A 27,710-nucleotide genomic window follows, 5' to 3' on the forward strand; every position below is an offset into this window, starting at 1 on the left:
TAAGGAATACTTTAAATTAATCTATATATTATATTGAGAAATTTATAAATATAAAAATATATATATATTATATATATAGATGTATTCATTAAAAAAAATGTATCAGTATTACAGACAAATCTCGCAACTTGGTGCCGCTAGATTTGTGCCACGCGTCACCTTTTCGTTGCTGCTCTCTTTAAATCTCGCAGCTTTAAGCTGCGAGATTTGCTTCACTCCGTGCTTGTGTCACCTCTCCGTGCCACGCGTCCTCTTTTCAGCGGCCCATCAATTTAAATTTCGCAGCATCAAGTTTGCGAGATTACGTGAGCATTAGTTTGAAAATTTTTTTCCCAATCAACTATTATTTAATATTTTATTTGTTTTTAATAATAAAACGGAAAAAAATTCTAAGGAGTTCACTCAGTGTCAGGGGAAGGTGGACGCGGGAGAGGTAGGGGGAAGTTTGAGTGGGTGCATGGGGCCCGCGGTTCACGGCAGAATTGATATCCCACCAGAAGGTGGACAGGCTGACGCCACTCCACTTCAGTACTCCATTACAAAAACTGTTCGCTTTCTTGGTTACTCTGATGAATCGATGGACATCATAAAGCTCGACAGTACGGGGCTAACATTTTCAGAACTCTTCCACTAGATCCAAATTTAAAGAAGAGAGAGCAAGAGAATGGTGATATCGACGACGATTTCAGACTCTGACAGCCATTTGCATACCACTTTTGCTTCCAGATATGTCCGCAATCCTCTTCCTAGGTCTCTCTACCTCTCCCCCCCACCCCCACGCACCATATTTGTGCGCGCGCTCTTTTTTTGTATCGTAGATAATTAAGATAATCATTTGATTAGTTAATCCATGGCTTTGTCTTTGCGATATTGATCGATGCCATGTTTGGGAGAATGTGGTAGAGTTGAATGGGAGGGGATAGAGAGGAAGATAACCAGATAGAAAGGAAGATAATCAACGTCACTCCGTTTGAGATTTTTTTTTTTTTGAGAAAAGTTTTCGAAAATTTTTTAATCCTTTTATTGTCAACTTTATCTTTATAAATATTTTGTATTTGATAATTTCATATTGATAATCCTTTCTGCATTATTCTTCTCTTATAAAAAAGTCAAGTAGGTCTTTTACCCGCATGTATTTTAGGGTAACTGTCTTCCCATGAGTTGTGGTAGAAGGACGCGTAGATTTTAACATTTTAGGCTTTGTTTGATTCGCAGAATACTTGTTCTTTGGAATAAGATAGAATACAATGAAAATTTTGAGATAGATGGAATAGCTTATTCTTCTATATTTGTTATTATTTTATAAAAAATATAGTAAGAAAGGAATATACATTTGATAGTGAAATTTGAGAATGGTTATTTTTTTTTTCTTTTTATGGATTTATGAAAGGTTTTGCTTTGTTATTTGGTTTAAACAGAAGAGTGCAAATTCCACAGTTAGGGATGAATTTCTATTTCATTTGTATTTAAGGCAGAAAAAAGGCACAGTAGTCAAATACTCAAACGTGACCCAAAAATAAACGTGTGAAAATTTTGAAACTCTAGAAAATTTGCATCTTTGTTGAAACATCAAACAAGGAAACTCTTTCTTTCATTACATTCTATTCTTTTAGAAACCCCTTTAAAGATTACTTAAAATGTTAAAAAGTCCTGGGAATAGAGTTGAATAAGTTGAGAATGTAATAAAAATTATTTTGGATGTAATGATTTAGAAAATAATTTCTCATATAAAAACTTGTATTAATCCATTTAATGAAACAGGATTGAAATAAATCAGAAATAGAAATTTTCATATTGAAATTTAAAAGTAGCTAGTTTCTATTTATTCCGTGTTATAAATTCATATAAATTTTTGGCTTGTCTTTTTAAAATTTATTCAATGAATTTTCTGTTTCAGAGAGTAAACATTAAAACTCGTAGTTATAACTTATTTTTGTGTGTGTTTTTGTTGCCAATGACTATAGGTTTAGGATGCCGGAGGAATCGATACCAAAGGAGGCAGCTTATCAGATAATCAATGATGAGCTGATGCTAGATGGGAATCCGAGGCTGAACCTGGCTTCATTTGTGACCACATGGATGGAGCCAGAGTGTGATAAACTTATCATGGCTTCCCTCAATAAGAATTATGTTGACATGGATGAATACCCTGTTACCACAGAGCTCCAGGTAAACGAGGCATTTCTAAAAAAAATTATTCTCTCTCTCTCTCTCTCTCTCTCTCTCTCTCTCTCTCTCTCTCTCTCATGGTTACAAGGAGAGTGCAAGGACTTTGGGACGAGATTGATCTCGGTGGAAGAGCAGCCCCTGGCGGGGGCATTTAACACCAGCTAACTGTCGCCACTCATGTCTATATCTATGCATATGGAAAGGGATTTCTTTCTTAATTTGATGTCAATTTTTTTGTTAAGATAATCAATAAATAGTGGTTGAATAGTCAAAGTTAATTCAAAGTAAAAAAATTATTTTAAGTTCCATAATTAACTGGTAAATATTTGTGACTAACACCTAAATATTCGGCCACAGCTCTTCTCATCTGCAGGGAGTAGAGGATCACCGTCCTCTGCATGAGCAGCTATGAGCATCCAGAAAGTAAAATTTGAATGGTGCATAGCTGGGTGTGCAGAGGATGATGGTCCTCAGTCCTCTACCCGTTGCAGGGGAGAGGAGCCATGGCCTAAATCTTCCAAGCCTCTTGATTGTTGGGTGGTTGGTAAGTAAAGAGAAGATTATAAGGGACTTTCTTAGGTCTGATATGGGAAGAGAAGGGATCATCTAGTTAGCTGGGGGCTGTGTGTCAGTCTAAGAGTGAGAACGTAATTGGTCTTTGTAACTTAGTGTCTTTTTTTTGTCTTTATTAGAAAACCCCTCACTTATGATGGAGGAATATTGTAGTTTTAGTAAAACAAGTTACAAACAAATAAAATTGAAACGTAACAAAATAAAACGAATATAAAATGATACATTAGATTCTTAAATTAGGAAGATCAATTTTTTCAAGGTGTATCATGCCTCTAACTAGACAGATAAAGAAGCAAATTTCAAATATCTCATAGTGGCACCTCCCTCTTCCTGACGAGCCAATAAGTCCGCAACCTTATTTCCTTCTCTGAATTGGTGAGCAATGGTGAAATTAATCATGGAAAGAGCCTCAAGAAGCTCTTCCCAAAAATCCCACAAATACCATACCATGCATCTCCGATAACGAACCCAATCGATCACTACCTTGTAACTTGGTGTCTAGAAACACTGTATTGGTGGGCAAGTGGTTATGGAATTTTTCTTTGGAGATGGCGACTGAAAGAAAATTTAGTAGGAGAATTCTTATAATGCTAATGCCGATATTAGAACCACTTATGAGATACCTCATAAATTAATTTTTCCAATTTCTTCCTTTCTCTTTCCTTCTATTCAATATATGTGGCTTTTGCATAAACTTTTTTGGAGGATTTATGGATGAGGAAGGCTTCCTTTTCTTTCACTTTCCTCTCCTCTGCCAGCATTCTTTACTTCTCAAGGCACTCCTATCTTCTTTTATGATTGTTGTAAGGGACTATTTTTTAGAATTTTAATTTTTCTGTAAAAATCTTAAAAAATGTCATGTAGTTGAGCTTTCTTTGTTCTTCAACCTGCTGGATGTTTTTGGCCTACAGTATAGGGTTTAGATTCTTTTCTTTTTCTGTTTTTTTGGTAAGTATTTTTCTAATCACTTGATTTGTTCCTATTTCATCCTCTTGTGAATTATATTTGGCCCCCTTGGTTTCCTTTTAAGCTTGGAACATATTATTTGGTTTTTTTGGTGAGAAATGGGTGCGTCCACATTTGCTTGAAGGTTTCTTATTTCAGGATTAGGTGTGAGTAAGGATGGTAATAGATTGTGTACATGAGCTGTTTTTGCTGTTCTTTTTGGGGATTTTGGTTGGAAAGAAATGCTTGTATGTTCAGTGGGCTATTATTGGGGGATAGAATTGGCTTCCAGCCTCACTCTGGCTTTTTCCCGCTTGCTGTAAGAGAAGTAATTAATAACTAATTTTAAAATGTTCAGAATCGCTGCGTGAATATGATAGCCCATCTTCTCAATGCACCTGTGGGGGAAGATGAAACAGCAATTGGTGTGGGGACTGTAGGGTCATCGGAGGCAATAATGCTGGCAGGACTAGCCTTGAAAAGGAAGTGGCAGCAAAAAAGAAAGTCAGCAGGCAAACCTTATGATAAACCCAACATTGTCGCCGGAGCTAATGTACAGGTGAATGTCTACTCTCTGCTCCTTGTCTGTACTGTTGTGCTTTTAATATTTTATCCTCTTGTTCCATATTTTTCTGATCATATCTCGTGAAGTTTGGAAGAAGGGAATTTTTCAACCTGCATTTTTCCCCTCATTCTTCCTATAATGCCCTTCTACAAATTTAAATTAAAATAAATTATAAGCTATTGGGCACTTAGATAATTTACATTTTTTAAATACCCTGAACCCCCCTTTATCTCAACTCCCCCATTATCTCCTTACAAACTTTAAATACCCTCAACTCCCCCATTTTTCTGATCATATCTCGTGAAGTTTGGAAGAAGGGAATTTTTTCAACCTGCATTTTTCTCCTCATTCTTCCTATAATGCCCTTCTTCTACAAATTTAAATTAAAATAAATTATAAGCTATTGGGCACTTAGATAATTTACATTTTTTAAATACCCTGAACCCCCCTTTATCTCAACTCCCCCATTATCTCCTTACAAACTTTAAATTTAGGACTGTGGTGCACACATGTATTGTGCTCACAGCTAATATCTATGAAATAAAAGGTTGGCTAGATGCCTACTTTAACACTACAAGAACATTATCCACTGCTACATTCCAGATTTGTTAACTTGTTGGAATAAAAATGTTATTTAAAAGTTTTAAAGAATGATGAACTGAATGCAATGTAAATTTATTTAGCAGTAGCATATAAATTCATTAAAGTATGGTGATGTTACATAGTTACAGACATTGGACTTGATTTTGCCATGTGTATGATGCTTGTGTACTGCAAAGCTATATTTTCTGGCAATTGTGTGCCTTCATGGCATTCCTAGGGCAATTACTTTAGAATCTTAGATTGCTATGTCAAGTTCATAAGTCACTTTTGGTGCCTCCCTTGGTGAAAAATAGGCACACACTCATCTTCAATTCTGTTTGGAAAGCCATAAATTGGGAATCTTCTAAGGAATTTCGTTCGCTAACTAATTTATCAATAGGATCTACTTTTGGCGCAAGCCGAGTTTGTCTGTAATTACTCTGCTCATTGGTCCACTGTGAAAATCCAGTTTGATGATGTTTATGGTTGACATCTTTTTTGGGCATTTAGATCTTGAATTTTATCTACACTGCACTATTTTTATGGAGATGGCAACAACTGCACTAAAGGGGTAACAGTTACTTGATGATGTCTGAATAATTCAGTGATAGAATGGAGAAGTATCTAGGGCTATGCCAGATAAGCGTATGATGTCACTTTTTTCAAGGAACATGACCTTGTGTGGGTTCATATAGGGAAATTAAGTGTGTTTTGACATGGTTGCATGCAAAGCTTTCTCCTCGAGAAGATGTTTCTTTGATGTCTTAGAGTGCACCTGAGACGCCCCGTGAATCGTACTACAAAAAATATAAAAATGCTCGGATACCATATTTTTAACACCCCGAACCTAGTGGGGCCCAGAGTGTAATACTCCCTACATAATCTCTAATACCCTACACCATAGCATCCTAAACAATAAAACAACAAAACCAAGCCTTAGTCCCACTAAGTGGGGTTGGCAATATGAATCATTTTCTGCCAATTTGTGCAATCATAGACCATTTTTTTTTATAGATTCAAGGATATTAAACCCTTACTCACTAACTCCTCCCAAGTTATTTTAGGTCTATCCCTACCCCTTTTACTGCCTCCCACAGTAATTAAGTCACTCTTCCTCACAGGTGCACTATAAGGCCTACGTTGCAAGTGTCCATACCATCTGAGTCGTCCCTCCCTTATCTTATCTTCTATAGGAGCTACACCTAACTTACCACGAATATGTTCATTCCTTAATTTATCTTTCAATGTTATACCACTCATCCATCTAAGCATTTTCATCTCGGCAACTTTTACTTCTTGGATATTATGTTTCTTTGTCGCCCAACATTCTGATCCATATAGCATAGCTGGTCTTATAGTTGTCCTATAAAACTTCCCTTTCAATTTTAAGGGTATTCTACGATCACATAGCACACTTGAAGCACTTCTCCATTTTACCCATCCTGCTTTAGCTCTATGCATTATATCATCTTCAATTTCTCCTTCAGCTTGCATAATAGATCCAAAGTATCGAAATCTACAAGTGCTATTTATTTTTTCATCGTCAAGTTTAACTTTGTCTCTAATATTCCTCCTATCATTACTAAAATTACATTTCATATATTCTGTTTTATTTCTACTTATCCTAAAGCCTCTAGATTCTAAAGCTTCTCTCCATAATTCTAACTCAGCCTTTACTTCGTCCCTAGTTTCGTCAATTAATACAATATCGTCTGCAACCTACACTATAGCATCCTGATACCCTAAAATGGGCACTAAGCACACCTGTTCATAGCCCATATAATATAATACAGCGGAACAAATATATACACTCCAATTACAATATTAGAGTACTATAGTCTTTCATCATACATACATGAATCACCAAAAATCCATAATACATCCCTGATCTAACAAAGTCTATCCATGTACATAACTATGTCTCACAATTACTTGCCCTAACAAAAACTCTATCCAACCCTACCTTAGAGGCTCTAAGCTTGGTTCCTCGGATTTCTTGAAACGTTAAAGATTATAGGAGTGAGACACATCTCAGTATGACGAAACAGATTATTATTAGTGTATGGCAATATGAGTTTTACTATAGTAAAAAACACATTCATTAATTAAAGAAAAACACATCTCCGTCGACGGTTTTAAAGGTCTGATGTACAGACCCGAAAAAATAATAAAAAAGAAAAAGGAAAAAATTGGTTTGGTGCAGACCAAACCGTCGACGGTTTTGTGGAGTTCAGGAAAATCGTCGACGGTTTTGAGTTACCAAAGGCCAGTAAAAATAAAAACAGTAGGGTTGGTTAAAAAAACCAAACTATCGACGGTTTCAGGGAAACCATTGACAATTTCCTCTGGGGCAGCAGCCTATAAATAGGCTTTAAGTCATATATTTTTTGGAAATTTTATTCTCTCTCTCTCTCTCTCTAGGGTTGCGGCTCTCCCACTCTCTCTCCTTAATTTCTCACCCAATTTCAGCTCGAATCGACTGATAAACATCATTTCGAGATCCCGGTGTCGATTCTCTATAGTTTAATCGGAGTAGATTGGTTATTTGGGGATCCTAGGCACCACTCCAGTGAAAAGGTAAGGGGAATAGATTATGTCAGGCATTTTTAGAAATTTAACCGATTAAATTATAGTATGTGATTACAGAAATAAAATGTATGTTTTCCTGAGTATATAGGCTTTTGGAAATGGAAACTTTGAATTGATATATGTATGCTTTGAGAAAAACTGGATTTATGAGTTTGAGTAAAACCCTAAAGTTGATTATACCATTATTTTTAGCAAAAAAAATATAGTTATCCCAGATAAATTTTTATATTATGAATTATTACTCAAATTGTGTGGCATGAGATTAATATAGAATAATGATATGACAATATTTTATACAGAACTATGATATGACAATATTTTATATAGAGTTATGATATGACAAAATTTTTATACAGAGTTACAGAATGATAATGTTCTATATAGAACTACAATATGACAACATTTTATACAAAGTTACAAAATGACAGTTTTCTAAATAAAACTACAGAATGACAGCATTTTATATAGAGTTACAGAATGACCGCGTTCTATATAGAGTTACAGTGTAATAGTGTTTTATACTGAGTTACAGTATTACAGTATTTTATATACAGAATTATAGTATAACAGTTATATACGAATTTTGAGATTGAAATCATGTTATTGTATTATTTTATAAATCACATTATATGGTTTAAGAACCCTGATGGACCAGAGCTAAGCACGGTACCGTAGTTTCATAGATACAAGTGCAGCCACATTGTTGTGAGAGTGTTGGTGGTATACAGTCGATTTGACTAGTGAAGAGTAGAGTTACCCCCTGGAGTTTGGACCGGTTGGGTAGGCAAATCGTACTTACAGTTACAGATACAGATACGGTTTGATTTAGCCTGGTGGTAGGTCAACTATGGCTAATTCCAGTTTTCGGACCGCACAACCCGGTCATACGGGGTTAATTCATGATGACGTATGTTTATACATTCAGGGTAGTTCTTTTATACATATATGTGTATTTACGTATATAGAGAAATTGTTATGCCATAGTATGTTTTGGAAAAAAAGTAAGTATTTTGAAATGTATATAAAAATATGAGTACAATGATTTTCTCAATTAAAGCTAAGTTAATGAATGTGTTTTTACTATAGTAAAACTCATGTTGTCACACATTGATAATAATTTGTTCCATCTTATTGAGATGTGTCTCACTCCTATAATCTTTAATGTTTTAGGAAATCCGAAGAACCGAGCTTAAAGCCTCTAAGGTAGTGTTGGATGGAGTTTTTGGTAGGGTAAGTATTTGTGAGACACAGTTATGTACATGGATAGACTTTGTTAGATTAGGGATGTATTATGGATTTTTGGGGAACTATGTATGTATGATGAAAGACTATAGTACCTTGGTATTGTAATTGGAGTGTATATATCTGTTCCGCTGTGTTGTATTATATGGGCTATGAACAAGTGTGCTTCGTGCCCATTTTGGGGTATCAGGATGCTATAGTGTAGGGTATTAGAGATTATGTATGGAGTATTACACTCTGGGCCCCACTAGGTTCGGGGTGTTACAGATATGGTATTAGAGCATTTTTATATTTATGGCAATATAACTCACGGGGCGTCACAGTTTGGTATTAGAGCCTAGGTTGTTAGGTTCTGCAGACTTTAGTGGATGACAATACCAGAGTATAAGAATGAATTTTGATAAGGGTAGGAAATGGGTAGATGGGAACCTTGGGTTTTGGTTTCGTAGCCTAGAGGCAAGAATCCATTGATGGTCTTCTATGGTTTTCCTGAGACGACGGTTTCAGGAAAATTACGACAAAATTTTTGCTTCTGTGCAAAGAGACTGAAACTTGAGGTGTTAGTTGGTTGGATAGGTCATAATTTCTGTGATGATTTGAGGCTTGATCCTTGAAATGGCTAAGTGTATATAGGAAAGGATTAAGTAATGATTTATGGGCCAAACCGTCAACGGTTTTGTGTGGCAGGTACAAACCGTCGATGGTTTTCTAAAAAATAGGCTCTCAGGATCTTAGGTTTTCCACCGATGGTTTTATGTCTGAGTTGTGTATTACGGCTTATATTAGGAATTTGGACCTGAACCTATTTTCTTAGTTAGATAATCGTATTAGTCATGTTAAGATATTGAAATTCTAAGATTGTTTTCTGTCCTATCAAGATGGACCCCGAGAATAATAACGCAAATGTTGGAGGTAGTAGCCACGTGGGGGCTTCCAGTATGGGTGGCAGTGATTTAGATCAAGTGTTGCGTAGTGTTGCTCAGTAGGTCATGGCGGAAATAGCACGAAATTCCAAGGAATGGGATTGCCTACCAGTTGAGCAGGGTTGCACCATAGAGTAGTTCACCCGAATTAATCCCCCAGTTTTCTTAGGTGGTGTCGACCCAATTATTGCAAAGAATTGGGTACAAGAGATTGAGAAGATATTGGTAGTACTGCGCTGCACTGACGAACAAAAAGTTCTTTATGCCACATTCAAGTTGACGGGTGAGGTCGAGCGATGATGGTTAGCGGTGAAGCTACTGGAGGAGCAGAGGTTAGTACCCATAACACTGACTTGGGGTCGTTTCAAGGGGATCTTTTATGAATGGTACTTTCTCACCTCCGTTAGGGATGCTAAGGTGGAGGAGTTTCTGAGTCTGACCCAAGGCCACATGACAGTGCAATAGTATGTTGCCAAATTCGTGGAACTATCTCGCTTCGCCCCATACATGATCCCAGATGAGTCTAGAAAGGCGCAGAGGTTCGAGAGGGGATTGAGACAGGAGATATATGAGCTGGTGGCGGTTTTACAGGTGTGGGATTTCTCAGAGCTGGTGGATAAAGCTACTGTAATAGAGACGAGTCGACAAAAAGGCACAGGGCCGCAAAGCCAGAGAAAGAGGCCCATGCGTCCTAATTTTCAGGCAAGTACCAGCCAGGATTAGTGGAGGAGAAATAATGTGGGCTAGCAGCAGGTAGTGGGACACCGAGCTCCTCAGGTTAATTTAGCACCCCCTCTTTGTACTAGGTGTGATCGGACCCAGCCATATCGCACGAAACTGCCATGCACCGTCAATCAATGCACCCACCCCCAAACAATTCGGAGGAAACAACCAAGCACCCCGAGGTAACCAGCAAAAGAACACCGCCCCAGCGTGGGTTTATGCACTGACATCGGGAAACGCAGAGGCAGCCGGCGACGTGATGACAGGTACAATTGTTAGACATGGAGTTATACGTTGTCACGTCGACAAGAATAGTGATAAAATGCAGAAAAGTGCTTAAAGATTTTCCAGTTGGTTTTCAAGGAAGAATGCTACCAGCCAATTTAGTGGTATTTGACATGCATGGGTTCGACGTGATTTTGGGAATGGATTGGTTAGCCGCCAACTATGCCAGTATGGATTGTTATAAGAAAGAGGTAGTGTTCAGACCCCCACGGGAGCAGGAGTACAAATTTGTTGGGACATGCGTGCGTTCTTCACCACAGATAAAATCAGCTATTCAAGCGAGGAGGCTGCTTCTGGAAGGATGCTAGGGGTACCTGGCCTTTGTGAAGGAAGTGTTAGAGGGGGAATTAAAGTTGGAAGATATCCCGATAGTGAGAGATTTTTCTGATGTGTTTTCAGAGGTTCTTTTAGGGTTACCTCTCGATCGTGAAGTCGAGTTTGCTATCGACCTATCTTTGGGAACAACGCTGATTTCTAAGGTTTCGTATAAAATGGCTTCGGCGGAGTTGAAAGAATTAAAAGAGCAGTTGCAGGAATTACTGGACAGGGGATTTATTAGGCCTAGTGTGTTACCCTGGGGAGCACCAGTGCTTTTTGTGAAAAATAAAGACAGATCGATGAGGATGTGTATCGACTACAGAGAAATAAATAAAGTGACGATTAAGAATAAATATTCGCTACCCCGTATTGATGACCTGTTCGACCAGCTCCAGGAAACACAGGTTTTCTCTAAGATTGATCTTCGATCTGGGTACCATCAAGTGAAGGTCAAGGTAGAAGATATTCCAAAGACAGCATTTCGAACTAGGTATGACCATTATGAATTTCTGATTATGACATTCGGATTGACTAATGCTCTTGCTGCTGATGAATAGGGTCTTCCATCAGTATTTGGATCAGTGTGTGGTGGTATTTATTGACGACATTCCGATATATTCAAAGAGTCTCGAGGAGCTTAAGGATCATTTGAGGATAGTTCTTCAGGTGTTAAGAGAAAGGAGGTTGTATGCCAAATTCAAGAAGTGTGAGTTTTGGTTGGAACGAGTCACATTACTCAGGCACGTGATATTCAGGGTTGGTATTTCTGTGGACCCAAGCAAGATAAAGGCGGTAGTGGACTAGGTAAGACCAAAAAAGGTCCACGAGGTCAGGAGTTTCTTAGGTTTGACAAGATATTACCGCCGATTCGTAGAAGGTTTTTTAAAGTTATCAGGCTCGTTGACAAAGTTGACCATAGAAATGTAATATATGAATGGACAGATGAGTGTGAACAAAGTTTTCGGGAGTTAAAGCAGCGACTTATCACTACACCAATACTGACAATCTCTTCGGGAGAGGGGAGTTTTGTAATCTACAGTGATGCGTCTCAAAAAGGGCTCGGATGGGTGCTAATGCAACAAGGGAAAGTTGTAGCTTATGCTTCTCGGCAGCTCAAGGAGTACTAAAATAATTATCCGACACATGATTTGGAATTGACAGTGGTGGTTTATGCGTTGAAAATTTGGAGGCACTATTTGTATGGGGATATGTACGAGATCTTCACAGACCATAAAAGCCTTAAGTGCTTCTTCACGCAGAATGATCTAAATATGAGACAGAGAAGGTGATTTGAGCTGATTAAGAACTATGACTGTACTATCAGCTATCACCCGGGGAAAGCTAATGTGGTAGCTGATGCGTTGAGTCGAAAGTCAGGATATGCATTAGTATCAGTAATGGTAACTCAACACCAGATCAGGATGGACCTAGAAAAATTGGGTGTTGAATTAGTAAAGGGAAATCACCAGGCACCCATTGCTAATCTAGTAATTCAACCCACTTTGCTGGAGAGGATTAAGACCGCTCAGATATGAATGATGCAGAGCTAGTAAAAATTGTGGACTAAGTGTAGAGTGGACTGAGGGCAGATTTTAATATTTCAGATGATGGAGCTTTGAGGTTTCGTACCGGACTATGTGCACCTATTGATGCTAAGATTAAAAGAATTATTCTAGAGGAAGCGCATTGTTCCCTTTATACAGTGCAACCAGGAAGCACTAAGATGTATAAGGATTTATGAGAGTTTTTTTTTTTTTTTGTGGAGTAATATGAAAAAAGAAATTGCTTGATACGTAGATCAATGCTTGACATGCCAGCAGGTAAAGGCTGAGCATCAGAGATCGGCGGGACCATTACAACCACTTCACATCCCCGAATGAAAGTGGAAGCACATTTCTATGGATTTCGTCACGGGGTTACCACCGACATTCAATGGACAAGACACTATCTAGGTAGTCGTTGACCGTCTGACAAAGACCGCTCATTTCCTTCCAATTAGAGTTAACTACCCCATGATTAGCAGAATTGTTTATACAAGAGATAAACTGCATGGCGTGCCAGTGTCCATCGTATCAGATCGGGACCCACGGTTCATATCTCAGTTTTGGAAGAGTTTGCAAGGAGCGTTTTGGTTCTCAGTTGACATTCAGTACATCATTTCATCCTCAAATCGATGGACAGACAGAGAGGACAATTCAGATATTGGAGGATATGTTGCAAACTTGTGTGCTGGACTTTGGAGATAGTTGGATCCAGTATTTGTCATTGGTTGAGTTTGCTTATAATAACAGCTACTAGGCTAGTATTGGGATGGCACCGTATGAAGCGTTGCATGGACGGAGGTTCCGATCTTAGTTATACTATGACAAGATTAGTGAAAGACAGATTTTGGGGCCAGAGATAGTACAACAGACTTCTGAGAAAATCACTCATCTGAGAGACAATCAAAACAACTCAGAGTTGACAGAAAAGTTATGCCGACACTCGCCGTCGAGGGCTGAAATTTAGTGTGGGGGATCATGTATTTTTGATAATTGTACCAATGAAAGGAGTGGTGAGATTTGGGAAGAAGGGTAAGCTAAGCCCTAGGTATATTGCGCCGTTTGAGATATTGAAAAGAATTGGTCCAGTTGCCTATAGGTTGGCATTACCTCTGGCTCTACCTAGGATCCATGACGTGTATCACGTATCTATGTTAAGAAAGTATGTCTCAAATCCTTCACACGTGATCAATTATGAGTTACTGGAGTTTAGAGATACCGTGTCATATGAAGAAGTGCCAGTTCAAATTTTGGACCGGATGGAAAAGGAACTACGCACTAAAAAAATCCCGTTGGTAAAAGTACTCTAGCGCAATCACGCAGTTGAGGAAGTTTCATGGGAACTAGAGGAGAAAATGCATTAGCGTTATCCACACCTATTCAGCGAGGCCTAGTGTTAAAACTAGTAAAGGTAAGGGTAAGTAATTGATTTTGACTATTGACTTGTATAGTGTAGGGTAGTTGGATGTAATTCAATATTTTTGGTTTTAAAATTTTGAATGGTTTTGAGAGAATTTTTATGTGATTAAATGTAATCTCCTAGAAACCTTTGATGTAACCACAACATTCCTCTGCCACAAGTGAGAGTTATTAATAAATTTGGGACGTGGCCGCTATGTGGGTGGCCACCGACACTTTCTAGGGTCGGGTAAACTATCAGATGATTTCTAGATGTTGATAAATATTAGTTAGCAAATTTCGAGAATGAAATTTTTTATAAGGAAGGGAGGATGTAAAGATTCGAAAAAATAATAATGAAGAAAAAAGTGGAAAATTGGTTTGGTGTAGATCAAACTATCGACGGTTTTGTGGAGCTCAGGAAAACCGTTGACGGTTTTGAGTTACCAAAGACCAGTAAAGATAAAAACGGTAAAAATGGGTTGGTTAAAAAAAAACCAAACCGTTGACGGTTTCCTCTGGGATAGCAGCCTATATACCGTGGATGGTTTGGTTTTTTTTTTTTTTTTACCAACCTGTTTTTACCATTTTTATCTTTACTAGCCTTCGGTAACTCAAAATCATCGACGGTTTTCTTGAGCTCCACGAAACCGTCGACGGTTTGTTTTGCACCAAACCAAATTTCCCTTTTTTCTTTATTATTATTATTTTTTCGGGTCTCTACATCCTCCCCTCCTTATAAAAAATTTCGTCCTCAAAATTTGGTAACTAATATTTATCAACATTTGGAAATCATCTGATAGTTTACCTAACTCAACGCATCAGTTACCACAATAGTTTTTCCCGGGTGATAGCTGATAGTGCAGTCATAGTTCTTAATAAGCTCAAGTCATCTTCTTTGTCTCATATTTAGATCCTTCTGCGTGAAAAAGTACTTAAGGATTTTATGGTCTGTGAAGATCTCGCACATATCCCCATACAAATAGTGCCTCCAAATTATCAACACATAAACCACCGCTGTCAATTCCAAATCATGTGTCGGATAATTCTTCTCGTACTCCTCGAGCTGCCGAGAAACATAAGTTACAACTTTTCCTTGTTGCATCAACACCCATCTGAGCCCTTTTTGAGTTGCATCATTGTAGATTACAAAACTCCCCTCTCTCGAAGGGATTGTCAGTATTGGTGTAGTGATAAGTCGCTGCTTTAACTCTTGAAAACGTTGTTCACACTCATCTGTCGATTCATATCTTACATTCTTCCTGGTTAACTTTGTCAGCAGGCTTGATAACTTTGAAAAATCCTCTACGAATCGGTTGTAATATCCTGTCAAACCCAAAAAACTCCTGACCTCGTGGATATTTTTCGGTCTTACCCAGTCCACTGCCGCCTCTATCTTGCTTGGGTCCACAAAAATACCACCCTTGGATATCATGTGGCTGAGGAATGTGATTCGTTCCAACTAGAACTCACACTACTTGAATTTGGCGTACAACTTCCTTTCTCTTAACACCTGAAGAACTATCCTCAAATGATCCTTGTGCCCTTTGGGACTCTTTGAATATATCAGAATGTCGTCAATAAATACCACCACACTAATCCAGATACTGATGGAAGACCCTATTCATCAGGTCCATAAATGCAGGAATAGCATTAGTCAGTACGAATGCCATAATTAGAAATTCATGATGGTCATACCTAGTTCGGAATGCTGTCTTTGGAATATCCTATGTCTTGACCTTCACTTGATGGTACCCGGATCGAAGATCAATCTTAGAGAAAGCCTGGAGCTGGTCGAACAAGTCATCAATATCGGGTAGCGGATATTTATTCTTCATCGTCACTTATTTATTTCTCTGTAGACGATACACATCCTTATTGACCTGTTTTTCTTTTTCACAAAAAGCATTGGTGCTTCCCAGGGTGACACATTAGGCCTAATAAATCCCTTATCCAATAAGCAACTGCTCTTTTAATTCTTTCAACTTCGTTGGAGCCATTCTATATGGAGCCTTAGAAATTGACGCTGTTCTCGAAGATAGGTCGATAGCAAACTCGACTTCGCGATCGGGAGGTAACCTCGGAAAATCCTCTGAAAACACATCAGGAAAATCTCTCACTATCGGGATATCTTCCAACTTTAATTGCCCCTCTGACGCTTCCTTCACAAAGGCCAGGTACCCCTAACATCCTTCCAGAAGCAATCTCCTCGCCTAAATAGCTGATAATATCTGTGGTGAGGAGCGCACGCACATCCCAACAAATCTGTTCTCCTGCTCCCTCGGGGGTCTGAACACTATCTCTTTCTTATCACAATCAATACTGGTGTAGTTGGCGGCTAACTAGTCCATTCCCAAAATCACGTCGAACCTATGCATGTCAAATACCACTAGATTGGCTAGTAGCATTCTTCCTTGAATACCCATTAGAAAATCTCTAAGTACTTTTCTGCATTTTATCACTGTTCCTGTCAGCGTGACAACGGATAACTCGGTGTCTAAGAATTGAGTTTCTACCCCACAGTTTGATATTTTCCCGAGATATAAATGAGTGAGTGCACCTAAATCAAACAAAACTACAACTTTATTTGAAAACATAAAAATGGTACCTGTCACCACGTCGCCGGCCACCTTTGCGTCTCCCAGTGTCAGTGCATAAACCCGCGCTGGGGCGGTGTTCCTCTATTGGTTACTTTGGGGTGTTTGGTTGTTTTCCCGGAATTTCTGGGAGTGAGTGCATTGATTGGTGGTGCATAACAGTTTCGTGCGATGTGGTCGGATCAACCACACCGATAGCAGGCATTTGTCCCAATTCGGCATTCTCCCCAATGCCTCCGATCACACCTAGTAAAAAGAGGGGGTGCTGAATTACCCTGAGGAGCTCGGTGCCCCACTACTTGCCGTTGGCCCACATTGTGTCTCCTCCACTGACCTTGGTTGGTACTAGCCTGAAAACTAGGAGGCGTGAGCCTCTTTCTCTGGCTTTGCGGCCCTATGCCTCTCTGCCGACTCATCTCTGCCATAGTGACTATCCACCAACTCTGAGAAATCGCACACCTGTAAAACCGCCACCTGCTCATGTATCTCCTTTCTCAATCCCCTCTCGAGCATCTATGCCTTTCTAGACTCATCTAGGATCATGTATGGGGCGAAGTGAGATAGTTCCACGAATTTGGCGGCATACTATTGCACTGTCATGTGGCCTTGGGTCAGGCTCAGAAACTCCTCCACCTTAGCATCCCTAACAGAGGTGGGGAAGTACTGTTCGTAAAAGATCTTCTTAAAACGATCTGAAGTCAGTACTATGGGTACTAGTCTTTGCTCTTCCAGTAGCTTCACTGCTAACCATCATCGCTCGGCCTCACCCGCCAACTTGAATGTGGCATAAAAAACTTTTTGTTTGTTAGTGCAGCGCTGTACTGCCAGTATCTTCTCAATCTCATGTACGAAATTCTCTACAATAATTGGGTTAGCACCACCTGAGAAAACTGGGGGATTCATTTGGGTGAACTGCTCTATGGTGTAGCCCTGCTTAGCTGGTAAGCAATCCTGTTCCCTGGAATTCCGTGCTATTTTTGCCATGACTTGCTGAGCAACGCTACGCAGCGCTTGATATGAGTTGCTGCCACCCATACTGGAAGCCCCCACGTGGCTACTACCTCCAGCATTCGCGTTATTATTCCCGGGGTCCATCCTGAAAATAGGATAGAAAACAATCTTATAATTCCAATATATTAACGTGACTAATACGATTATCTAACAAAGAAAACAGGTTAACATCCACATTCCCAATATAAGTTATAATACACAACTTTGACACAAAACCGACGACGGTTTTTCGAGACCTCTAAAACCATCGATGAAAAACCTGAGATGTTGAGAGCCTGTTTTTGAGAAAATCGTCAACGGTTTGTACCTGCCACACAAAACCGTCGACAGTTTGACCTAGAAATCCTTACTTAATCCTTTTCCTGTATACACTTAGCAATTTCAAGGATCAAGCCTTAAATCACCACAAAAATTACGGCCTATCCAACCAACTAACACCTCAGTTCCAGTCTCTGCACAGAAGCAAAAACTGTCAATGGTTTGCCGTAATTTTCCAGAAACCGTAGTCTCAAGAAAACCACAGTAAACCGTCAATGGATTCCTGCCTCAAGGCTGCGAAATCAAAACCCAAGGTTCCCATCTACCCATTTCCTACCCTTATTAGAATTCATTCTTATACTTTGGTATTGTTATCCACTAAAGTCTGCAGAACCTAGCAACCTAGGCTCTGATATCAAATTGTGATGCCCCGTAAGTTATATTGCAATAAATATAAAAATGCTCTAATACCATATTTGTAACACCCCGAACCTAGTGGGGCCCGGAGTGTAAAGTATAGCATCCTGATACCCCAAAATGGGCACCAAACACACCTGTTCATAGCCCATATAATACAACACAACGGAATAGACATTTACACTCCAATTACAATACCAGAGTACTGTAGTCTTTCATCATACATGAATCCCCAAAAATCCATAACACATCCTTGATCTAACGAAGTCTATCCATGTACATAACTGTCTCACAAATACTTACCCTAACAAAAACTCTATCCAATCTTGCCTGAGGCTCTAAGCTTGGTTCCTCGGATTCCTGAAACATTAAAGATTATAGGAGTGGGACACATCTCAGTAAGATGGAACAGATTATTATCAGTGTGTGGCAACATGAGTTTTACTATAGTAAGAACACATTCATTAATTAACTTAGCTTTAATTGAGAAAATCATGTAAAACTATACTCATATCTTATATACATTTCAAAATAATTACTTTCTTTTCAAAATATACTTTGACATAACAATTTCTCTGTATACGTAAACACACATATATGTATAAAAGAACTACCGTGGATGGATAAACATACAACGTCATGAATTAACTCCGCATGATTGGATTGTGTGGTCCGAAGACTGGACTTAGCCATGGTTGGCCTACCACCAGACTAAGTCAAACTATATTTGTATCTGTAACTATAAGTACGATTTGCCTACCCAACTAGTCCGGACTCTAGGGGGTAACTCTACTCTTCACTGGCCAAATCGACTGTATATCACCAACACTCTCATAGCAGTGTGGCTACATTGGTATCTATGAAGCTACGGTACCGTGCTCAGCTCTGGTCCATCAGGGTTCTTAAACATATAATGCGATTTATAAAACAATACAATAACATGATTACATTTTCAGAATTCGTATATAATTGTTATGCTATAATTTTGTATATAAAATTCTGTAATAATGTGACTCATTATAAAACACTATTACACTATAATTCTATATAGAACACTGTGATTCTATAACTCTGTATAAAATGCTGTCATACTATAGTTCTATATAGAACACTGTGATTTTGTAACTCTGTATAAAATGCTGTCATACTGTTGTTCTATATAGAACATTATTATTCTGTAACTCTATATAAAAAACTTTGTCATATCATAATTCTATATAAAATATTGTCATATCATAGCTCTGTATAAAATATTTTCATATCATTATTCTGTATTAATCTCATGCTACACAATTTGAATAATAATTCATCATATAAAAATCTGCCTGGGATAACTATATTTTTTTACTGAAAATAATGGTATAATCAACTCTAGGGTTTTACTCAAACTCATAAATCCAATTTTTCTCAAAACATACATATATCAATTCAAAGTTTCCATTTCCAGAAGCATGTATACTCAGGAAAACATACTTTTTATTTCTGTAATCACATACTATAATTTAATCGGTTAAATTTCTAAATATGTCTGAAATAATTTATTCCCCTTACCTTTTCACTGAGTGGTGCTTAGGATTCCCAAACAACCAATCTGCTTCGGTTAAACTGTAGAGAGTCGACGCTAGGATCCCGAAATGATGTTTATCAGTCGATTCGGGCTGAAATTGGGTGAGAAATTGAGGAGAGAGACTGGGAGAGCCGCAGCCTCAGAGAGAGAGAGAGAATAAAATTTCCAAAAAAATATGACTTAAAGCCTATTTATAGGCTGCTGCCTCAGAGGAAACCGCCAACGATTTGGTTTTTTTTTTTAACCTACCCGTTTTTATCTTTACTAGCCTTCGGTAACTCAAAACCGTCGACGATTTTCCTGAGCTCTACAAAATTGTCGACGGTTTGGTCTGCACCAAACCAATTTTTCCCTTTTTCTTTATTATTATTTTTCCGGGTCTTTACAGTATCAATGACAACACTTATATAATTTATCTTCTTGGATATTATTGTTTATCGTCTACCTTCAATATAGTCAACCTTTTCAAGTCAACCTTTTCACATACTATGAAGATCAATATTGTGAAGACAATAAGTAGGGATGGTGCCGGAAAAGTGTAATTGTTGGCTAGCAATTCTTATTTATGTTTAGTTTTTCTTTTTAGCCTTTAATATTTTATTCACCCCACATCATAAAAGAAAAAGAAGTATTTTGTTCAACATATAAGTAGTTATTTAGTCTTAAATCAGATTAGGTAAAAGGTCTTCTGTTTTATTATCTATAATTACCTCCTTGCAATTCCTATTATAATTTTTTATAACATTATTTAATTAACTAATCAAGTTTTCTTTCTTGGGAAGCTCAGTGATTGAGGTTTTTTTTTCACTAAAAGAGGGCGATACCTCCTTTTTTTATTAGAAAACCCCTCACTTATGGTGGAGGAAAACCGTGGTTCCAGCAAAACAAGCTACAAACAGATAGCAACGAAATGAAAGGATAACGAAACCAAGATAAAACAACACATTAGACTTTTAAATTAGGAATACCAATTTTGTCAAGTCGTATCATGCCTCTAACTAGACAAGGTAAAGAATCAAACTCCAGATATCTCATAGTGGTGCCTTCCTCTCCATGACGTGTCAAGAAGTCCGCAGCCTTATTTCCTTCTTTGAATTGGTGAGCAATGGTGAAATTAATCATGGAAAGATCTTTTTGGTGTACTAATCTTATCTCATGCCCCCATAATACTTAAAAATATTCTAGGTAAACGGGTCAAATGACTTCATCCCATTGCTCATCTATAGAGAGACTGGGGACACTGCCTAAACATGGGTTTGAACATCCTGGCCAATGAAGGACTGAGCCTTGGACTGAAAATAGCCAAGTCATACGCGAGCTGCTTGATGCGTTAGATTGTTTTACGGGCTCCCAAGTTGACTTGTTTAAATAGGCTTGCTTAATAGATTCATGAGTTAACTAACTAAGCATTTTATGAACTTTTTGGCATATAGACTCGGTGATTGACTCGTCTCATTAAGAGGCTCATTAATTCATATATGGTTTAGAGCTCATTTTAAATTGACAATATCTGAAAAGTATTTTTATGTCCGATCATTGCTAATCACTTATTTTATTTTACAGTTTCTTAATAACATGAGAAATTAGAACACAGAAAACAATGTAACATCTACAAACGAAATCATTTTTTAATTTATAATAATGAGCAATTTCAGGTTTAATTTTAAAGCTTAGTAATAAACAACAAAATTTGAGCAGATTTGACTTGGCTTAGGCTCATTTTGAGCTCTACTAATAAATAAGCTAGCTTGGCTCTCTTAATTAACCGGCAGAGATCAAGCTTGAGTTTCATTTTAAAGCTTTTTTATTAAATGAGCCAAGTCTGAGCATGTTGAAGCTTGGTTTTGGCTCATCTTGGTCGCGCCCTAGTTGAGCCATCCCCCAAAATCAGGGTCATCCCCACTGAATTTTATTCATAATGTTAATACTAGAAATGTTTTCTAAATAAAACAACATGGAGCAAGAAAAATGAAACAAGGAACAAATTGTGTTTCTTTTATTCGTACAAAAGGAAATTATGTTTTAGATCAGTTTACGTGTGCTCAGATTACATTCATAGAACCAAAAGAAAACAAAAAAAACTGACAGAGAAGTAGCTCAGCAAAAAGGAATTAATTGGGATAGCATGGAAGAGATGTAGAAGAAGGCTTCATGTCGCCATTGGGGCTGCATGGGAAGAAGCTCATGGCATCAAGGAGATGTGCAAGAAGGATCATGTCACCATCAAGCTGCAGAGAAAGATCAGAGCAGTCAGTATGGTAGTTTCAAAACAACTCCATTCAAGTGTCAGGTGTGGGATTATTCTGGCAGTGGCCTGCTCAGTTGTATTCAGATCTTCCCCTTCTTATTTTTGGATTGTAGGAGTGGCGAGCCCAGTGACTTGGGTAGCATGACCTTTGAAAAAATCAATGTCATGATGAGCTTCCAACACCTTCCCCAGTGAAGGTTGAAGCCTTTAATGAAGTATTCCAATCTTCTTTCCTCCATTTCAGCCTAGAACTCCAAGGAAGGCTTTTGAGCAGTCAGCTGCCACCTTTGCAGCTCAGGCAGCCTGGAAAGTTCTCTGTGCAAGTCCCTAGATCTCTTTTCTCACATCCACCACCATTAAAGCTAGCTCATCATTCTTCTTCCTCTCCAGCTCAGTCTCACTGATTGGCACATGCTTTCGTGAGGCTCCAGGTCATTCCACAGTTGCACTGCATGCTCAGATGCCATGGTGAACTGAGAGAGGTATGCCTGAGTTGTCTGCAACAAGAGAATAACCTAGGGATATTAATAGGATTATAAGAAGGTAAAAAGAGGTAGGAATAGGAGAGGGAGATATACACACCATCACAAATTGCTTCACAGCCATGATGGACATGCGAGGCCTCAAGATATAGCTGGGCCCAAGCTACCCTTCCTCTGGAGATGATGATGTTCTTAGCCAACTCCCTGACTACGAAATTATTCTTCATAAGGGAGTCAGATATCCTCGGATGTTCTCTCTTCTTGCAGCGGGAAACAGTGGTAGGACTAGAAGTATTCAGCCACTAGAGCTCCTATGCACTGGCATCAGCAGAACCTCTTTTATATCCACCACCAGGGATGACCTTCTTTCATAGGATGATTCCCCTCCTTTCTTGTTAACTGCCTCTGTTTGAGCCGTTTTAACTCACTGTTCCCCTGGATCACCATAACTACAAAACATCCCAGGAGGAGGAGGAGTTAGTAGGGTACTTATCATTACAAATTTATATATATGCAAGGTTTGGGCTAGAGAAGTAGCCCAACTTTCCCTGTGATCTGGGAGGTTGCAGGTCCTTGAATGAAGTTGGGCGTTATTGTATTTATATATTTTAAGCTTGGCTTGTTGAAGGTTTGGGCTTTTATCTTGGACAGGGGCTCAGAGAAGTGGTTATCCACTCATCCTCTATGGGCATTCCCACTTTGTTCAAACATACCGGCACCCTCACTACTGTAGAGGGAAAAATTCCCCTTCCTATCAAAGTATTTGCCTAGCAGGATGGTTTTTTGCAGAAAATCTTGAACGTCATAGCTGTACGATGGGAGATGATCACAGACATTAGTGCAACAAAAATAGCAACTCTCTCCCAGCAATTAGGAGTGAGCTGGTACCTGGCAGGAAAGAGGGAATGAGGAGGACAAAACCAGCTTCTAGGCATCCTTACATACAAGGAGGTGGCCTTTTGTCCCATTACAAACTGTCATCAGCTTGATGGAAGACAGCATGGTGGAAGTCTTGTAAATTGTAGTCCTTTGGTTGGAGAATACTTTGGTGAGATAAGATTCTCAGCACTAATGACCTCTTTACCCTCATCCTAAGGGACCTGAGCTGGGATAAAGGACTAAGCAAGTAGACTCTAATCTGGTCTCTCTGAAAATCTGCTGACCTCACTGCCAAAGGTTCCATCATAGTAGCATAGACCTTGATCAGAAGGAGAAGAATAATAGCCTAGGGAGGTGGGCTTGGTCCTTCGACAAGAACCTCCAGGCCTTAAAGATGCAAAAGATGAAAGGGTCATTCTGACAAAAAGGAAAATTGACAAGGAACGAATACTGACTAGAAGTGAAGAAGAAAGGCAAAAAACAACCCTGAGGAAGTTGGAGTTGAAAAATGCTGGAAGATAGGCTCGCTTTAGTATGTTTAGAGGCACAATGTAGAGAGCAAGCCTGGTAGATCTTTCATATTTATAAAGATCAAATATCAGTATTGACTCAAATTAACTCAATATCAATGTCTCAATCGGGAGCCGCTAGGGTTTTAAAAGAGAACATTAAATCAATGAAGAAGCCTCCATGGGAATTTGTGAAGCCATTGAGTGTAGGTGCACCCATATGCCTACTTCAAGCATTTTCCTTCTGATAGTTCAATTATGAATTCAAAAAGTTTTTTTTTTGGAATGCTGCCTATGCATTAGGAGCCTGGGATTTACACAAGCTACTGTACTCCCCAAAATGAGCTTAAGCTCTGGTAGGAGCCAATTAAATAAGGCCACATAGTCATGAAATTAGGGGAGGGGGGGTTATTTTGGCATCTGGCATGGACCAGCATGCTCACACTAGTCAAGGATTGAAAGTGGGGAGCGACTCATTAACTGCTGGTTTTAGTTCCATGAGGAGAAAAACCAATATCCACCAGAGGTCAGCAATATCTCACCTCCTTTGTCTAGCTTTCTATGTCATTAACCATATGGACAAACAGGATCCCCTGAAGCCAGCAAAATATGGAACCCCTGGAGCATCTCTTATCCATGGTTGCAGGCCATCCAGGGAAGAGGACATCTCAGCCAGAGTGGTCTGATCTATGTCCTAGATTTTACATCAACATATATGTAATGAATGGACTTGAAATTTTTTTTTCCCCCAGGATTTTTGGTCTCTAGATGAATTGACTAAAATGTTTTAATACAGGTATGCTGGGAGAAGTTTGCAAGGTACTTCGAAGTTGAGCTGAAGGAGGTGAAGTTGAGGGAGGGATATTATGTGATGGACCCAGTGAAAGCGGTGGAGATGGTGGATGAAAACACTATCTGTGTTGCAGCGACTCTGGGCTCAACACTGACAGGAGAATTTGAAGATGTAAAGCTCCTTAATGAGCTCCTCATGGAAAAGAATAAGGAGACCGGTTGGGACATCCCAATTCATGTAGATGCTGCTAGTGGAGGCTTCATTGCTCCATTCCTTTACCCAGATCTTATGTGGGATTTCCGTTTGCCATTGGTGAAAAGCATCAATGTTAGTGGCCATAAGTATGGACTTGTGTATGCAGGAATTGGCTGGGTGGTGTGGAAGACCAAGGACGACTTACCAGATGAGCTCATCTTTCACATCAACTACCTTGGATCTGATCAACCTACATTCACCCTAAATTTCTCCAAAGGTAATGTGTATATAGAATGTTTTATTGATAAGCTTCACTGCTTATGCAAACAGAGATAATAAAATTCAGATAATCTAGTTGATAGTGTTTAAACACCAGAAATTTGCAGATCAACAAAGTGCTTCAATTAACAGCATCATCTATCAAACAAGAATTATTAATGGATAAGGTAAGCTCGTTCAACATAGTAATGACTTAGTCTTACCTTATCCATCTCATTTCTTAATGTATCTATGTAAAATCATTTGATATTGATTGATAGATTGATCACAACTCCATTCTTTTCTAACATGTGTTGGTTAAAGGTAAGTTGTGGAGGTTATTCTGAAAATTACAAGTATGTTTTACAAAGATTTGAAGTAAAAGATAAAGATTTTAGATAAAAAGTTAAATGAGAAAGCAGGAAAGAAGTTTCTAGGAATGCCTCTTTTTTTGTTTTATTAAAATCATGCTTTCTCATGTAACAAGTTGTTGAAAATGCAAAGTTTGTATACAACTGAGTGGTTTTATAACATAGTGGGTTTCAATTTGACTGGCTGTGGAGAAACAGTGTTGTGGTATAGCTAGTAATTAATGTGCAGAGTGAGCTCAACACCAGATCTGAGGGTGGGACAGAAGTTGAGAGCATGCCAAAAGTAACTGCTAGTACACAATTATGTATTATTCCTCTACTGAAATGACAAATTTTCTTAATATATGTCATGTAATTGTAGATATTTATGTAAATTTTGAATGTTTCCGCCACTCAATTTGATAATCTGGTGTCAAATTCAATGCTTGGAAGGTTAATTTGAGATTTTTTAAAGGAAAAATATTAAGATACATCTATTTTATTTTGGAGTAATTGTACTGAAAAAATATTTAGCCTAAAACTTAATTTTTTCCTGATGACTCAAGTATCCAATATTTATGATAGAGTTGGTATGATAGATGGTTTTAGAAAATTTGTGTTAAAAAATCAGAAAATTAAATACAAGTGATTGACCCCACTGGTCAAAGGCACCCTCTCCCTAGTCCCTCATTTCCTTCCCTGTTAATTCACGATTTTCCTTGTCAAAACAAGAAATTGTTTTTAAGAACAGAAGAGAGGTTCCTTTGGAAAATATGTTGGGCTGAAAGAAAATGAAAGGGGAAGGAGTAAAATGTTAGCAATGGAATGACGGGGCACTTGTGGTTCACATAAAAAGTAATTTTTTGATCATTATGATTGTGAAGGATACAATAGTTTTTGAATAAGATTATGAGTAATTTTTTAAGAAGGTTACTTTTAACCATTGTTTCTGATACTGTATATTAACTTATGTACAGTTTTCCGATAATGACTTTCCTGTTGTACAAGGGCTTATGTAGAGCATCATTATGAATTTTATTGGTTTAACCACTTTTATTTCTTTTGATTTTTTAGTTTTAATATTTTGGCAGGCTCTAGTCAAGTAATTGCTCAATATTATCAATTCATAAGGCTAGGCTTTGAGGTACTTTTCACATCAAATCCATCATTTTAGTAGTTCTTTTACCATCTTTGTGCTTGTGTATTGTCACCATTATCAACTGTTGTGTCATGTTTGGTTTGTTGAATGGAATGAGATAGGTGAAAGTGACAATGGAATGAGATGGGAAATGAATGCAAAGAAAATTTGAATGGAATGAGATAGTAAATGAATGCAATGAAAATTCTATTTTTTTCTATTCCATTCCATTCATACCAAATGTGCATGTGTTGGCAATTGCAAACCCCACTATCTTGCTACTTTGTAACTCAGGCATATTTGGAATAGAATTGGTTTAGGTTGGTTGCAGATAATGAAGAAAACCCTTTTAATTTCTGGAATGTCAAGTGCATACTGTCATTTGTTACGACTTAACAGTGTCTTTATCTATCTCAAGGGTTACAAGAGTGTCATGGACAACTGCATGGAAAATGCAAAGGTGCTAAAAGAGGGTATAAAGAAAACAGGGCAGTTTGAGATCATCTCAAAGGATGTTGGGGTGCCGCTTGTGGCCATTGCTCTTAAAGACAGCGACACATATACAGTGTTTGAGATATCAGAGAGCCTGCGGAAGTTTGGGTGGATTATTCCAGCCTACACGATGCCTCCTAATGCCCAACATCTGGCAGTCCTTCGTATCGTGATAAGGGAGGATTTCAACAGGAACCTGGCGGAGAGGCTCGTATTGCACATTGAGAAAGTTTTGAAGGAGTTGGATGAACTCCATAGTCGCATCGCTGCCCATGTGACACCTGCCAAGGATGAAAAAGAGCACCAGAAGGAAGAGGAAGTTGTGAGGTACTGGAGAAGGCTTGTGGATCGCGATGGAACTAGCGGGGTATGCTAGGCCTCTACTAAGATATAGAAATCTGTCCAGTAAGTTCCTAGCAAGTTCGTTGTCTTTTTGGTACAAAGGTACATGGGGATGTGTTTGTTGTAGTTGTAATCCATGAAAATAAAATGTGCAGACAAACTCAGTTTGAACAACTGAATGATCTATGCTGTATTCCAGCTGCCAGTTAGAAGTCCGCCAATCCATATTCTATTAATCAACAATATATGGGTTGTGACACTTGCGTGTTTATGCTTGTGTGTGCATTTGCAAATGAATAGAGCTGATACTATTGTGGACCA

The 27,710-nt window shown here is 38.4% G+C and overlaps 1 protein-coding gene across 1 annotated transcript; it reads left to right on the forward strand.

Annotated features, from left to right (window-relative positions):
• Positions 1-437: 437 nt before the first annotated feature.
• On the forward strand, positions 438-27,710 carry LOC131163116 (glutamate decarboxylase-like). Its single transcript, XM_058119853.1, has 6 exons — positions 438-750; positions 1,965-2,169; positions 4,046-4,246; positions 24,618-25,086; positions 26,509-26,561; positions 26,974-27,710. The coding sequence occupies exons 1-6, from the start codon at positions 665-667 to the stop codon at positions 27,421-27,423; spliced, it is 1,464 nt and encodes a 487-aa protein (XP_057975836.1). The 5' UTR covers positions 438-664; the 3' UTR covers positions 27,424-27,710.

Source organism: Malania oleifera, chromosome 8, assembly GCF_029873635.1.
Source record: "Malania oleifera isolate guangnan ecotype guangnan chromosome 8, ASM2987363v1, whole genome shotgun sequence".
Taxonomy (NCBI): Eukaryota; Viridiplantae; Streptophyta; class Magnoliopsida; order Santalales; family Ximeniaceae; genus Malania; species Malania oleifera.